The 17,059-nt window shown below is 38.5% G+C and overlaps 1 protein-coding gene across 5 annotated transcripts in view; it reads left to right on the top strand.

The window, feature by feature from the left end:
* Nucleotides 1–17,059, top strand: part of NLGN1 (neuroligin 1) — a gene marked incomplete at both ends in the record, with an annotated part of 288,923 nt that overhangs the window by 79,836 nt on the left and 192,028 nt on the right. For 3 of the 5 annotated variants that reach the window (XM_084212652.1, XM_084212651.1, XM_084212650.1), the window contains one exon: nt 14,766–14,825. The exons of the other annotated variants lie outside the window; for them this stretch is intronic. In XM_084212652.1, the coding sequence (XP_084068778.1) occupies nt 14,766–14,825 (60 nt within the window). The remainder of the gene's footprint in view (nt 1–14,765; nt 14,826–17,059) is intronic. 5 annotated transcript variants of the gene reach the window in all.

Here is a 17,059-nt window from a genome sequence, read left to right as displayed (position 1 = left end):
TTAAGGCTTCTCTAAATTGTCTTCTCTGAAGTGTTTTCAGAAGATCCTGTTCATGTAAGCAGGATGAAGTCAATGATGCTCACAGGAGTTACTTGTGTATTTAAAGCTGCTCAAATGCTTATGTCTTAAATGTTTTGCCACACTATTACTGTAGCCTTGATTTCCCATCTGTACAACCTGCCTTAGGTACATGAGGTGATTTTCATTTCCTTATTTTACTTTCTATGAGAAACTGCTCAAAGAAATGCCTCCTTTGAGCCTGAGTTGTACTGTTTTGAAAAGTTTGTTTTCTTTATAAATCGAAGACAAAAAAATTCAACACTTTTAAAACAGCTTGATGGCTTATGATGGTAATAAAACATACTTTCTCTTAATTTTCAACAGTTCAGACTTCTATATTAGCAAATAAGCAAGTATGTGATCATTATGGCATAATGTTCTTCTGCCTAGTACCATTTTAGGAGCTGAGATTTGCCTCTGATTACAATCTCAACTTCTTTTTCTATTCATTAGCGCTATTAGTCACCCAATTAGTCACCTGATTGTCTTAAATTAATGCTATCAATAGATATGTTTTCAGATTTGAGTTTGAAACGTTGTATTTCTGGCGACACACTGCAATAATTATTCAAATGTCTTTGTTAGATGGAGGATGACTTGATGCAAAGTGCCCTCATTTTCCTTCCTTGCACTGAAAGCAAGGAAATCCAAACGTTTTTGATTCTACCAGAATTGTTCTGCACAATTTTACTCAAAAAAAATTGGGAGGGAAACCTCATTGACTCGTCCTGCCAGGCAGTGATTTCAGCAATCTGTGTTGTTCACTGCCTGAGCAGGATGGACATGAGGAGGGATGGAAAGGGACTGCCCAGGGAGGTGGTGGAGTCACCATCCCTGGGGGTGTTTAGGGAAAGACTGGGCATGGATTCAGTGCCATGGCCTGGCAGGAGGGTGTTTAGCCAAAGGTTGGACTCCACCACCTCGGAGGTCCTTTCCACCCTAATTATTTCTGTGATTCTGTCATGAGCAGATGCAGTCACATCCATGTACTTTTCCCCTCTTTATTCTGCCCCCTCTGCCTGCCCCCATGTTTCCTCCTGACCCAAAATCAGGCAAAAACAGCTTTACAGGACCCAGAGGAGAGAGCAGACATGTGCTGCAGGATGCCTGAGCCATTCCCATCGCTCAGAGCCTGGTTTCATGGAGCTGCTGTTTTGTCTGCAGCAGGGCCTGCCTAGTGCCATGCCATGTTTTATGTCCTAAAAAATGTTAAATTGGAAAAATCTGTTACATTCAATATTTGCCCCCTTAGAGGATATCTTATTTCTGTGCTTCATCAACCAAAATCATGAAAGCAGTAAGGAAGATGGAGCTGTTAACGTTGGCGTCCCTTCTTCTTCTGGGAAGATATTTGTGTTTTCTGAGTGATTTCTATGTTATACAGCTTACTAGTCTAGTAAGAAACTTGGATACATATTTACAGACATTCATTGTGACTCATCAAGTAAATCACACTCATTTTCCAAATTAGTACTGTATGCCTATCAAATATGTACTTTCCAGACAGCTGTGGTCCATTAAATATATCATTTTCTTCTTAAGAAAATTAAAATTCAAAATTGAAATGAAACTTTGGGGAAAATTTTTAACAAAATGAAATTGGAACATCTTTTCAAGCTAGAACTTTTATTTAGGGGGATATAAAAGGACAGGTTATCTTGGCCTGAGCCAGTGGGAGTAACAAGACAGATGTAAATGTAACCTCTTGCTGCCAAAGTGGTATAGGTTTCTAGATATTTAGTTTTCCCTTCACAGGTAATGTTATTTTTACTTTGAAGGATGATGGGAGAGGAGGATCTTTATTTCAAGCTTGAAACCCAAAATAGACACTGCAGTTTAATATTTGACATAATAGATATGACAGATGCAACTAGTTGGAAGACTTGAAATGTTCTGTGAATTTTGCATATGACACACACTGATTTGAATCACCCATCTGTGCTTTCAATGACGTGCACTAATTGCTCAAAACAATAGAATATCAGACTATTCTATAGGTGTGATGCTACACAATGCACTCATTTTAATGAGAGATTATATTCAGTCCATCCTGTCTGCTTGGAATGAACTGCACAGAAAAAATGAACAATGAATTAACTGATTTTATGGAACTGTAGAATTGATTGTGGCAAGAAGGATCTGCAGTCACTGTATTGTCTCTATGGTCTGTGCTTGCTAAAATCTTTTCTCTACAGGGTCCTTGCTTATTTAGCTTGCATGTGGGGAGCTGCATTTAGAGTTTATGGTTTATAGGGTGTGTCAAAGTAGAACTAATGAAGTGACAGTGCATTCTGCTCACATTGTGACATAAATTTCATTGCTCATCAGTGGTTGCAGTGGAAGGCCCAGGGGAGGGCACCTCAGAAAACAAAGGATGCACTGACACTGCTGAGAATGATGTATTTCATTGCAGCATTTATTAGCTTCTTTGAGTAGTTGTAAGCCAGCTCTTGTGGTGTTTGTGTCAGCTCTTAACAGTTACAACCATCAGTGGAATTTTGAGTTCTGTGTGTGTTATTCAGAGCAGAGGGGAGGGCGAGCTCAGGTGGGATTTGCACTGATGTCAATCACACATCTGTTTTTGGGAAGCAGCCTCTTGCACAAGGAAGGGCTGCAGCTGGCTGCAATCCACAGCCAGCTGGAAATCTGCCAAAGCTGCTCTTACACTGGTGTCATGTAGTGGGCTGGGATGGAGTCAGAGGGTGAAGTGAATGGGGAGGGAGAGTGACCAAGGAAGAGCCCTGAAAATCCTGTGAGAGCAGTTCCTGAAACTCCTGTGAGAGCAGTTCCTGAAACTCCTGTGAGAGCAGTTCCAAGCTGAGGACACGGCCCAGCTCAGCAGGCAAGCACTGGAACCTTGTCCAAACCCACAGTGAACCGTAACTTTATATAAAAATGCTTTAAATTTGCAAACAGTACTAATTGCAGAGTTGGGTTATTGCTTTACATTGAAGTATAAAACGGCTCCAATTTTTCACGCTTTCTGACAGTACAAAACTGTTAGATTTCTTCTGTAAAATGGACCATTTCATTCATGTTTGTCCATTTCTACAAACCATGTAGAAGTAGACAAAACTCTCTGTCTATTCTACAAACATTTCAACACAAAGAGACTTACTGAATATTATTGATCAGTAATTCTGGCTGGTGTGTTTTCCAGGAAAGCAGGTTTCGGCAATAAAAGACAAGTAAACACAGTTTATTATTTATTTTTGGGGAGCTGATGTCAGTAAAAGGTTCCTTTTCTTTTGATTTCAAATATTCTGTCTGCATCTAGTCTTCCTCCAGCAGATATACATAAACTGTGCACAGAAAATCCCAGGAGAAAGAGAATTATTTTTTTAACTCTCACTTTAGTAAAAATATGTAGAAGCCATCCATGCCCACATACATTTCTAAAACTTTCTCCCGCATTTAAATCACAATGTTAATATACTCTCAGTGCATGTATATCTCTGAAGGCATGAGTTAAAAGCTCTCAGAAACAATTGAAGTTAATTGGATTGTTCCCATTTGTCTACATTAAATACCCTGCATTTACAGTTCAGTTAATAATCCCTTAGCTAAAGAGCTGGAATGAATCTGTCTAACACTGCCAAACATTATTGAATCCACAATGCTAACAAACTAACTAATTGTACAGGAAAACTGTACATTTTAAATTCTGCCTCCTACTATGGAAACTGCTCATTACTGCTGTGGAAGTAAAAATGAGAGCCAAGATTGCTTTTGCTTGTGGACCCAAGAGCACAGACAATCTTTGCTGCCCCATAGGAACAGGTCAGCACTGTCTGTTACAGGAGTAATCTTCCCTGCCCTCAGTGGTTTTGGTAGTTTGATAGTCTAAAGTACAGTCCTAGTGCCAGTAGTTGGCTGTGCTTGCTGTAGGCATTCATTGTGCCCAGCAGGATGGAGCTTGGGTACTGTGATATTTTATTCACTGACTTTGGTTGACTTGGGAAAGGATCATAAAGGCTGTTTGCTCAGATAGCCTCAAAAATATTTCTCACAGATTTTTATTTTTTTACATTCTAAATAGAAGATGCCATTGGCCACTCTAAGGAAACCAACCTTAACAATTAAGAAGTTGACAATTAACTCACTAAAGGGTTCAAGTGGTTATAAAGTAACTGCTGTGTGTGTAGTCCTTGCAAAATGCCCTGTTTAATTTAGCCAGTGATTTTGTTACCAAAAGAACCCATGCCTGAAACCTTGGACCTTCATTGTAATCTAGTCGTGCATACTCTTTATTTAATTTATCAATATTTGTTAGCCAAAAGTACATTTTTCCCCACTAGTCAGTGTGAAACTCCTGGTAACTGTGCCCCTACTGTGATCCTAAGCAAGCTGCTTTCCAGAAGGAAAATAAACAAAAACAGAAGTGAGAGTACCTTTTGTCCAACGCTGAGAAATGTTATGCCTTTATCTGCTCTGCATTTTGTTGCTTTCCTCCAGAGAGCAGGGTTATTGTCAGCAGATAAAGAATTAGAAATGTCATATTGTCCCAAACCTGTCAACTCTCACCTAAGTGGCTGTTGTGAAAATGGAAGCAAGGGCTACTCTGACATTTTGCTTTTAAATTTGCTATGCTTTTTGTAAATAATATATTGCAGTTCTAGACTTGACATTTTTTAGATCTGTTTCATTTTGATGATCATTTTCTATTCACCAGCTTCTGTGTTAAGATACTCAATTATTAAACAGGAAGCATGAAGGCAAAGTTTCTACCAGAAGGTTTTGGAGCCTTCTGTCCATATAGGAGTTGACAGTAACTGTGTAAATAAAAACCAGTAAAACTGGTCCCAAGTATCACTGCCCGTCTGGGAGCTCTGCTGGATTAGAAGTGATGTGCTGATTTCCCTTCATGCTCCATTCAGTATAAGGACTCTTTTTCTCTATTCTTTTGGGAATCCTTTATACACCATGCAGAGCAAGTCAACTGTACTTTCAAAACAGGTACTGTGCTAAGACTGAAAACATGTCAAAATGAAAATGATTTTTCTTATGACAAGTATTTGATCCCACTAATCTTCAAGTGCTGGCTGTGCTGTTCTGGTTTTGTGACTGCTTCATTGCTGAGATGTTTTGAGATTTCCTGCCTGAAATTATGCTCTTCTAAAAATGCAGAATGTAAATATGAGAAGATAAGTGGGGCCAGGCACTTTCCTTCTGACAGCCTGTTACATAAATGCTGTCCCCTCAGCTCTCCCATCGCTGTTTCTCAGAGCTATGCACTTTGATTCTGTCAAAAGGTGTGGTAATGAGAGCTGATATAATTATGTTTCTAAAAGCTGGTGACCACAGTCCAAATAAATGGCCTTAAAGGATGCTATGAAAGCATCAAATAGCAGAGAAACGTTTGACTTAAAGTATCTTTATTCTTTCTAAAGATCCAAGTTAATGGAAAGACTGAGGTTCTGAACACCAGGTTATTGGTATCTGTATTAACTTCTTTAGTGTGTTTCTGTTCCAGTATTGCTTAGAGCTTCAAAAGTGTAGGAAGAAATCCCTATGTTAAAAAGGCACATAGGAGAGCCTGCTTGTCTATATATGTACACATATATTTATGTGGCCATATGTAACTAAAAGGAAATCCTCTACCTCCACCTTTCAGGAAGAAAATGTGTTGGGTGAATGTTTTTCAAGGCATTTGGACATGCCTGTACATGCAAATATAGGAAATAATCAGAAGTGCTATTTCTGCCCTTGAGATCACAGGAGAGCAGCAAGGAACAGCCCTGTGACTGAGGTACCAGCATCAGCATTAGGTTGGGAAGCTCTGGCCTCTGCTGGAGACAAGCCTTGACATTTGATAATGGCAGGGTGCAGTTCTGCCCAGTTTAACCTGCTGAGAATGACTCAGAATACACAACCTCCTTGGTTTCTTGCTATGGAATCAGATTTTCTTTATGCTACTCGAAATGTGGCAAGAAATGCATGCAGTGATTCAGAGCTAGCACAAGGGCATTGAAAGGGTGATCAATAAGAGCTTTACCTCTAAACTCCTTCCCCTCTGTCTGCTGAGCATTTGGGAGGACAGGGTTGGATTACAGTCAGCTGTACAAGACAAGATTCTTCTCCCCTTTCCCACTTTTCTGAAGAAATTCAGCTCTGTGAGGTAGCTGGATTCCTTTTACTGATAGTGGCTCGATCAGAAAATGGAGAAAATGAGACTTGCATATCATCCCTGATGTCTGTGGTTGCAGGAGTGAGAGTTTCTAGATTGTAAAACACTGCACAGGTCGCAGTGAGTTGTACAGAGCTCCAAGCATGTGCCCTGAAACCAGATGACATGAAGTGCGTTGGGAAGAGGGGTGGGAGAACTTATTTCATTCCAAACTCTATATGAAAATATTATGCACAATTAACTTCATTTCCTCTGCAATGTTCAATTACATGGTTACATGAAGACCAATTTTGCTCTGCTATTTGGGTATTTGAAACTGGGCCTTGAGAGAGCTGGACTGTATGCTCAGCTGTGCCATAAACAAACCCATAGAGCTGCTGTGACACCAGCCCTGGCAGTTAGCAGAATTAGTAAGGAAAAAGGTTTTTCCAGCAGCCAGGGCTGTCCCTAGCAAAGGAAATTACTTGTGCAGGAATCTCAAAGTGATCTCACCTGTCGAGACTGCTGTTCTGGGATCTTTTCTTTGCACAGAGAGATTTGGGGACGAGATTAGAAAATTTATTTATCCATTTGTTGTTTTGGGCTGAGAACAGAAGGCAATGATGAAATAAAAGTGAAATAATTTTAATGTCATTTTTATATATAAGTATATATTTATTTTGTATATATTTTTCATAGTGTAACTTATTGCTGTAGATGACCCACCTTACCTGTCTGAATCAAGATAACACAAATTCCCCCCAAAAGCAGAAAAAAATAGAACAAACTTTACCAGTTGACCTAAATTGATGGTATTTTTTTCAGCTGTGTCTTTGTATGTCCTTATATAAAGAATGCACTCACTGCACCCTGACTTGCACTTACTACAACAACGCTGGAGAGATCTTCAAGGGAAGTGGAGATGAATGTTGATATGTTAATGGCAGTTGTAAATCTTCCTTTGGGAACCAAAAATTTGGATCTTAAAGTTACAGATCTTTAGTTCTATTGCATGAGCTAAATATGATCAATTTTTATAAGCTTGTAGTTTAAAACAAGTTCATATCTTCTTTAAAATTAGGAAGCAATTTGATTATGAGAGCTGTGGAAAATGAATGCAGAATTTTATTTGTATGTACACAGACTAAGAAGAAATGCATTTATAAAACGGCAATTTAATTTCATTGCAGAGCTTTGGTAGTGTGTTCAAGAGATTGAAATTCTATTTGTTGATTAGATTTATCCACAGAATAACTGAGGAAAGTTAGAAATTTGGGATGCTCCTGTCTGTTTATCTTTTACTCCTGCGGTGACCTCCTGGCCCAGATGCAAATTGAGCAGTTCTGTTAATGGTAGGGAATCTATCTTAATATTATTGGGTTTAGCCTGTTGACTTCAGAGAACTTACTCAGAGGCTTAAAGTTAAGCATGTCCATAAGTCTTCATTAGGGTCTGGGTTGTAGTCATTACCTGTAGAGAGAGGGAGAGAACTGATTCATGATCTCAAAGCTCAGGTGGTGGCACAGCCATGCAATGCTGCATTCAATTCCTTACAGCAGTGTGTCACCCTGAGCATGAGTGTCTGTGAAACAACATGAATTATTAATGCAAACAGAATGGTAAAATCTGTATGAACTTGTGGCATAAGCACGTGAGGCGGCACTGGAGTGGTAAATGATGATGTTGATGCCAATATAACAGCTTGCAACTCCCAATTTCCATGTCTCTCACCCACCCATCCCTCAGCTCTGGAGTGCTCCAGCTTTGCTTCTCCGTGCCAACCTTGGCCAGCAGAGTCTTGGTCTCTTTGAAACATTCCTTTTCTCATGTCTAGTTCTGGTGGGTGGGACACTCACTCCTTTATCCTGAGGGTCTGCTCCATTCCTTCCTTCCACAGGGATATAAAAGGGAATAAATGTCCCTCCTCTTTCCCCTCTCTAGCATAGTTTTTTATCTACTGGCTAGAGTCAAAGTCAGAGTGTCTCAGAAATTAGGATGTGTAGAATAACTCCCAGGTTTTTGGCTCTTCCATGAAATAGTCTCCTGCCCTAGAATTCTTCCATGGAATTCTCCCCTGTCCTAGATTCACCCTGTACACGAGCTGTGTGGTCACCCCAAGCCTGCCAGGATCACCCAGGATGTCCCCAGGGCTGGCCTTGTCCCCTGGGTGGGTGGGCACACCTCACCCCCCTGCACTTATCCTGCTTTCCATGGGATGCTGCACGGCTCCATGCAAGGCACATCATGGAACCAAAACCCCCTGGAAATGGAACTGGATTTATGGAGTGACCTATTTGGGATTTACCAAGGGCTTGTTCCCAGGACATGTGAACATAAAGGGCCTGAGCCTCTGAGAATACAGAGAATTTCAGGCTGCATCTAAAAAGGGAAGCAGAAGAGTGAAACTCTCCCTACATTCCCAGATTTTAATCTTATTTAAATTCACACATATCTAGCGTGCAGTAATGAAACTCCTTCAGATTTAAGGGAAATCAAGATCCAGCCAGTGTGATTAATCTTGTGAATAAAAAGGTTTGGGATTAGATATTCTTTCTGTGTGACACTTCAGCAATATGCTGTTATAAAAGGCACAGCAGGAGTTAGTCTTGAAGTGTCAGAATAGCTTCTTTAGTGACAAAGCATTTATACATGTAAATTTTCAAAGAAAGTTGGCAACCCTTTTGTGGGTTCAATTTGTACCTGTCACTCACTTGCAGATGCAAATTTGAGTTACTTGCAGCTCTAATTACAGAGCTTGATTGTCATCACAAATCAGGTAGTGAGATGTGAAACTACTGAGGTATGTGCCATCATTTGTTGTTAAAACATGAATGCAAATGTTGCCATCAAAAAGCAAAGTCGGCCAGGGCTTTGCCCTGCTGATAAGTATGAATATTACAAATAAGTGCAATACGGAAATAAAAGGAATTTAATGAGTTGGGGGTGTGTGTGAATAACAAGGAAAGCAGTGTGTGTGTGATGAAATCAGAACAGTAAAAAGGGAAATAAAAAAGAAATAAAAAGATTGTTTTGTCTGTTGCAGCAAAGCACAACAATAGAAGGAGATTTTTTTTCATTTAAGTGTTTCTTAGACCCAGCTGCCTTTTGTACCTTCCAAATTTATCTTCTCTAAGGAATCCTAGTTCTTTTATTTTTGCTGAGAGCTTTCTAATTTTCAAGTGAAAGAAGATGACTTTATAAAATTATTCATCAGATAACTACTGTGCTGTAACTTTCTCTTCTGTCATTACATATATGCATATAGAGAGTGAGTGTTATTTCAATCTCAACATACAAGATTTGATTTTTCTTCACAGAAAATGTTGAGGTGTGAAGATTGTTAATTATAACCTGTCATTAATTTCTTTTAAATTAAAAACTGGATATAGGTGCAACATGTTATTGTGCCTGAGCTAACATCTGCTAGACAGTGATAATTCAATACAAGTTTGTGGGTTTTTTTAGTTGGAGAATCTGTTGCACAAAAATGATGGTAGAAATAACAAAGAATTGATTATTTTAGATTTGGAACCAAAGGTAGAGTCTAAAAAGATGAGGTAATTTCACTTCACAGATTTTCAGTGCTTAATTAAGAAGTGGGCTAATGAAGAAGAAATAGCAGCAGCTGGTTGGGGGCACTCAGATAAGTTTGAAGATAAGTATGCAATATCGCATTCCACAGTGTTGCAACCCACCTGGTGAATTTTTCTACAGGTATAATTTCAGCAGTCAGCCTCAGTCTTTTCTCTCCCCCTTTCCATCCAGCAGACACCTTACCTCAAAGAATAATTATTGCTATGGTGATGTCTAAATTACTGGATCCATGGAGCCTACTTAACCTGACGTAAAAGGTCCTTTTTTCTTCCCCACTTTCCTCATTACCGAAGGAGAACATTTTGGCCCGAACAATGCCTGTATACATCAGCCCTGATTTATTAAGTTTAGAGGATTTGCACTGTTGTTTTACAAAATGGTGTCAACTTGCAGCATGACTCTGTTTGATGATGAATAGCTTTCCCAGGCCAAAGAGCTAATGACATCCAGAGCTTCCGTGCCTCCCGCACTCCCGCGGCCCGAAAGGCCACGGATAATTTCTGCCGAATCAAGCCCATAAAGAGAGAATTTATAATCAGCTTTAATGTATTTGGGAGCTAAAGTACCTTAGTCCTTCATCAAAGGGAATGATAAAAACCAGAATTAATATGGCTGGATTTAATTATTTCTGAGAGCGTAATTACTCTTGAGCTAACTGGACAGGAGGTGTGTTATTTCTCTTACTTTGAGCAGGGGAAAGGCATTTACAAATCACCATCAAGATCTAAAAATGCATCGTGTTAGTGCCTTAGCACTGATTGCAATACAAACAGAATAAATATTTGAATAATAATTTAAATAATGAAAGAACTATTTTTAAATTAAGCGCGTATAGGCTTCGTTAGGAGCGCCTCCTGCACACAGAGTTTCTTCAGCTTTTGTAGCGAGACCATTCCTTGCCTTCAGGAGACATAAAATGCAGTAATCACTTTCTCCCCCCTTTTTAAAGTGACTTAGGGGTCTAATTTCACATTAGCATTAATGAGAGTTATGGGTATGCACCAACATGAGACTAAATGAGACTAAGCCTTAGAGAGCCTTTTGATAAGTAAATCATCTTTGCATCAGCATTTTAGAGGCTTTAGTATCCTCTTTTTCCTCCATTGCTTATGGTACCTGATTACTTTGTTGATATTTAATATTTATTACATAAACTTTAGCTAAAATTTAGGCTGGCATAGTAAGGCAGAATTAGCTGTTTGAAGTCTTGTGAGCTAAACATTGTAAAATCGTTTTTTTTTTTAAATTTTTATAATGGATGCCCATTTTTGAAAGTGAAATGCTCAAAAAGTAAAATTAATTGGGCCTTCACAAAAGGCTAGAGTAGAACAACAATGAAAAGTAACTGGAGACAAAAGACTTCTGGCAATCATAGTTTTGTAAAATATTCCTTTTTGTTTCATTGGCTTGTTGTGTCTTAGTATCAATATTCTTAAAATTAGTTTCTGTTACCTGAAAAGAATATTAAAATGATGGAAGAACCCTAAAATATCATATATTGAATGAACAGCCAGTGCTAAAGAAATAAACCTAGTTGGGGGATACATTTAATTTAAAAAATCATAAGCTATCTGTAGAATATTAATTGAAAGCTTCAGGAAATATCTAAAAATCATACACCTACTAAGCAATTTTAGTTCTGATTTATTTTTACTTAAAAAGGCTATTGCTGCTACATTTTGTAGGTTCTTGCCATAAGATTTTATTCTGTTTATCTGCTTGTGATTTCAGAGTGTTTTCCTGTGTGAGGACTCAAAACATCAATCTTTCTTTATGATCATCCAGACACAGCGAGGCTGTTAGTCAGAGTAATCAGTTATCTGGAGAATCAGAAGCAAAAGCCATTTCTTACTGATTTTAGAATGAGAGTTATTGCTGAAAGGGGTGGAATTCTAATCCAGAGCTTCTCTTAATGCCACTTTCATGACTTCAGAAAGTGTCTGAACAAGGAGCAGGCAGCACAGATCATAACAGGGCTCTGCCTCCTCCCGCAGCTCTCCAGGCTGAACCCTTGATTTTGCCCTTTTAGACAGCCCTGTGCACAGTGGGTCTTGAGTGATGCTTCTTTTAGGGATTGCCCAGCAATTAAAAAAAATATAAATTAATCTTCACAGCACCTCTTTGTGTTTAGATAAAATATGAGGAGGTTCATGCCTGCTACATGAGGGCCAAACTCTGCTTTGGTTTTTGGACTCAGAGCATTACAGCTCCAGGAAGCAGAAAAGCTCTCTGAAGATGCAATAGATTATATTTGCAGACCAGAGTGAACTTGTGGGAGAAATAATCTCTCATCTGTTTCCCAGGCTCTGTGAGTGGTGCCTGGTGGCTCTGCCACGTGTCTCCACAGGGATGAGTCCTCCTGCTCGGGGGATGTGGGGAGCAGAGCCCTCGGATTGTGAAACAGAGCTATGGCTATATTAAAAAACATGTTTAATTTATGACAACTTAAAAATAGGTCAGCCCCTTTGCAAAAAGGAATTGTCAAGCACTGGAGCGGGCTGCCCAGGGAAGTGGTTGAGTCACCATCCCTGGAGGTATTTAAAAGATGTGTGAGTGTGGCTGTTGGGGACATGGCTTGGTGGCTGCTTTGGCAGTGCTGGGTTAATACCTGAGCTGGATCTTAAGGGTCTTTTCCAACCAATTCTATGATTTTAAGGAAGATGGTCTAATTTATTTTTTTTAGTGTTTTTTAGAGAACCTCAGAACTGCATAAACATGAAAATTATCCAGGTTATTTTTAAAGCTAGCCCCAGTCGTGCTTTACCGTGTTATAAAATCAGAAATGGTATGAGACCAGACATTTACATGGAGATGGTTGATGCACTTTGTAATTGAAGTTGAGGTCTGGAACCATGATCTACACAAAATACCTCCCAAAGGCCAGCTATTAAAAAAATGTAACATAAACTGTCTTGGTTTCATCTAGAAAATAAATTGCCCATCTCTACGCAAGTTATTTAGAGAAATGTGTGTTGTTTGCCTTTCCAGATGTCACTTTGTCCCTTTCTGGTGACTTAAAATTCAAAATATAAGAAGCTACAAAGAACATGTGTGTGTGTGTGTGTGTAAATATATATATCCTTGCCTGTGTCTGCATCTCCATTCTTAAGTACCCAGCTCTTACCATTCTTAAATTCGCCCTCCCTGTTCTTTATGCTGAAAACCCATCATGAAAATATTGTCATTCTTTGCTTAGAGGTTTTATTCTTCTGATTTTATTTTTTTAGAAGTTGTTATGGTATGAAAATGCTGGGCAGAGAGATATTTGAATGTGTGTGTTTGGATCAGGGAGCATTATCCAGATACCAAATATTGCAAAGATTATGTCCAGGGCTGGTGGTAGGAAAAATCTGCTTCACCAAGGCTTTCAACTGAAGAGAGAGATTGTTACAGGTGTGATTATAAAAATGCTTGTCTTTTCTTTATGATGTATAACTCCAGTGTTCTGTATTTAGAATGAGTTAAAAACTATACTCCTGACTGATGCAGGAATTAAGGTATTGAGCTTTGGCTTTCAATAATACAGTGCAGTTCCTACATTCACAGTTAAAGTCTCGTGGTACTTCATGGTTTTTTTTCTGTTTCTTAAACCCATGCACCTGGTAAAAACATTTTATGATTTTTTTTTTAAGAAATGCATCACTCAAATACATGGTATTTTGCCTATAAAAGACAAGTTTAATGCTGAATGACTAATATCCTGTAAAATAACAGAGAGCTTTTTAAATACAAATGTTTTAATACTCCACAGTGCTTAGATTTAATGCATGTCTCTTGCCTACATCTACTGCAAATATCAACACATACTGTTCATCTCTTTTTTTGTTGTTGTTTTTGTCTATTGCTATTTTATGCATGAGGAAGTTCTTGTTTTCTACTCTGTGCTTGGCTGGCTTTTTCTTTTTTTGTTACTTAGCCCTGTGTTTCTACTGATTGCTTTTTCGCATGCAAATTACAGAATGTCATGGAAATGAGAGAGCTCTGAAAAAAAAGGAAAGATAATGCTGAGTTCCAACTGTCTTTTGTTTGTGCGTAAGTGTGTAAAATATATGACATGGAAATATTTTCAGAATGGCCTTTGACTTTCCTTCTGGTGTATATTTTTATTTCTCACTAAAGGAATGGGCATTTTTCCCATTGGAAAACATGACAAATCTATAAATACTTGTTAATAATACAGGTGTTGGGCATAAAGGAATTTTGTCTCATCATCCTTTCATGGAGATAAGGAATTATGAACCGGGGTGCTTTGCCCGAGCTAAAATTTCAATTCAATACAACTTTTTTGCATGAAACTCTGGCCCCATTGAAATCAATGGCAAAAGTCATTGTATTCAGTTGGGCTGGGATTTCACTCTAGTTTCTGGTTTACATATGGATTTTCATGTTTCTTTACAAATATCTCAGCAGGTAGTCAAAGGTTTTAAGGATATCTACAGTTCTATTTGAAAGAGAATGTGATGAATGTGTCAAAAAAACCCCAAAATTAAACCTGTGCTTATCTTTATATAAAGCATGAGCTTAAATGGTTGAATTTAGAAATGTAAATTAGCATTTGACAGAATATATTGTTTTAACCAACTGTCAAGCCTTTTATTAACCACCTTATTGCATCAAGTGCAAGAGGTAATTTGGCAGTTCTTGTCTCCACTATTCCTAATAACAGCAACAGGAAAAAACAATTAAATGAAGTGGATAACTACAGTCTATGGCGGGGTATGCTTTTAGTAAACAAGCTTTGATTCTTCATTTAAAAACAATAAAGCACTGGGCACTCTCTGCTTCTTGTGCAGGATGTTTCTAATAGCCATATCCCGAGGGAAGGTTTTGCTGTAATGTTTGAAAAACTTAATGAAAAATGGGTTGTTATAAACTAAGATTTCCCTCCCTGAAAATGTTTTTCTTGAGACGTCCGTGGGAATTTAATATTCACTGCTTTTTTTCCTCAGTCTTGTATATTCTTGAATTGTCTTTTTTCCTCCATTTTCTCCGTTCTTAATCCTAGGTCCCCTTACAAAGAAACAGACAGATGATTTAGGTGATAATGACGGTGCTGAAGATGAAGGTATTTTTTGCCGCCAAACTGATTTGCATGACAAGGATCCCTGAAAATCTTTTTTCTCCCCTCTTTTTTTGACTTCTTGTCTTCTTTTGAAGAGTTTTTTTGTTTTTTTAATTCCCATTTTTGATGTGTTTTGTCTTCTTGCTTGTTGTTATACATATATATTTTTAATTTTTTAAAAGAAAGAATGTTGTTAAGTTCTACGTTTTGATACAAAACAGTAACAATATTTAAAAAGGAGGGTTTTTGTTTTCTTGAAATGGACTTTTGATATGTTGCATCCCACCTTTTGACTGAATTTTGTCCATACTATTTAAACTAACACTCTTTTAAAGTTTCTTTGTACACCTTTTTGCATGTTTTCTAACCCTATGTATTTCACCAAGTACAAAGATGTTTCTTTTTTTTCACTGACTGATCTCAGTTTGATAAACTTAGAAAATATTGTGTTTATAAAAGGAAAAAATTCAGAAAACTCTTTAAAAGTGTCTCTTAAGCAACAGAACTTCCCCAAATGCCAACCCATCTCCATTTAGGCTGCAATGAACAAATATGAATATTAAGGGCTACCCCACCTCCCTCCAGAAGGGAGGCAGCATTGCCTGTTGGTGAAGCTCTGTGGAGCTAAACTAAAACTAAAAAAAACCTCATCTCTTCTGTTTTCTGCAAGCAAACAAAGATGCTGATCTACTTGAGCTGACCCTTAGAAAACCCTATTACCAAGTAAAATCAAAAGTTTGAAATGTCAAGCACATTATTCTGTTCATAAATTATGTCTGTTGATCATGAAGCTATGCAGATTTGATATTTTTTCAGGGCTATGAAAATGGTAACAAGGGGCTCTTTTCCTGAGCAGTCTCCTCCCTTTGAGTAGATGTGCTTCAGAGTTCTGAATCTTAAACACACACTTTGTGTGGTTTATGGTCAATGAGTAAAACAAATTACCATATAGGACTGGTAGAGTTGCTGCTTGCTTCTCTCTTAATTTTTGGGGTGGCAGGGGGAAGCTGGCCAGATGAAACTTCACACGTAGGCTGAAAGGCTCTTTACCAAGAAACTTTTCATCACAGATAGCATCAACTACTTAACTTAAACAGAAGCACAGAGTCTTTCCAGAAAAGATTAAGGAAGGCAAATTTGAGCATTTAACTTCTTACCCAATAATTGAACACAGATTTTGTCACAATTTTATGACTGATTTATGATCCTCTACTAGATCTGTATGTTAAGCATTTGAATGAAAGCCCACCAGCTGGGCCAAAATTTGCAAGATTTGATGGTTTTGATAAATTGGAAATCTCCTTTGAAAGCTCTCCTGTGGTGGTTTAAGCCAGCAGGCAGCTAAACAGCACAGAGCCAGTCACTTACTCCTCCCTGGGGGAGAGAATTGGGGAAGGAAATATAAAAGTAAAATTATTAATTGAGATAAAGACAGTTTAATATGACAGAAAGGAAATTAAATAATAGCAATAATTGTGATAAAACAATGAGGATGCGCCAAACATGTGGTCCAGAGAACAATTGCTCACAGCCCCTGGCTAAGATGTTCAGCAGCTCCTGAGCAGTGACCCCCAGCCAGCTTCCCCCCAGGTTACATGCTGAGCACGAGGCCACAGGATATGGAATTTCCTGTGGAATTTCCCTTTGGCCTGTTGGGCTCAGCTGTCCTGGCTCTGTCTCCTCCTAACCTCTCATGCCCCCCCAGCTTACTTGCTGGGGGGTGAGGAGTTGAAAAGTCCTTGCCTTGGTGTGAGCACTGCTCAGCAACCACTGAATATCAACATTATTCTCCCCCTGAGTGCACAAATTAACTCTATCCCAGCTGAAATCAGGCCATACATGGCTAATTATGACAATTCAGATCCTCCTAACTTTATGAAGTCAGGACAGTTGTACACAAGTCCATGACAGAATATTGCAAGGGACATTCTTATGAAATCTCAAAAATCTCTGACAGTGAAATAGCCATTACAAAAATGGCTCTGTTTTCTTTTAACAATATGTTTTAAGAAACCATTTGAAATGTGGGATATTCACCCAGTGGGCCTCAATAGCTCTCCTAAATTGCTGTATAATTGCCAAGACAGATGCTAATAACATCAGGTTTGTTGAGTCCTTCTCTGCTTAGAAGAGACTCCTCAGTTTACTGAAATTCAGCAGAGAGTGGTTGCTGTCAGAAAGTGCTTTAGTAGGTAGGCTCAGATGAGAGGAGGGATCTCAGTCTGCTGAGAGCAAGT

This window comes from Fringilla coelebs (genome assembly GCF_963513975.1).
Source record: "Fringilla coelebs genome assembly, chromosome: 10".
Taxonomy (NCBI): domain Eukaryota; kingdom Metazoa; phylum Chordata; class Aves; order Passeriformes; family Fringillidae; genus Fringilla; species Fringilla coelebs.
Note: the sequence above shows the minus strand (reverse complement) of the source record. Positions and strands in the feature narration are given on the sequence as shown.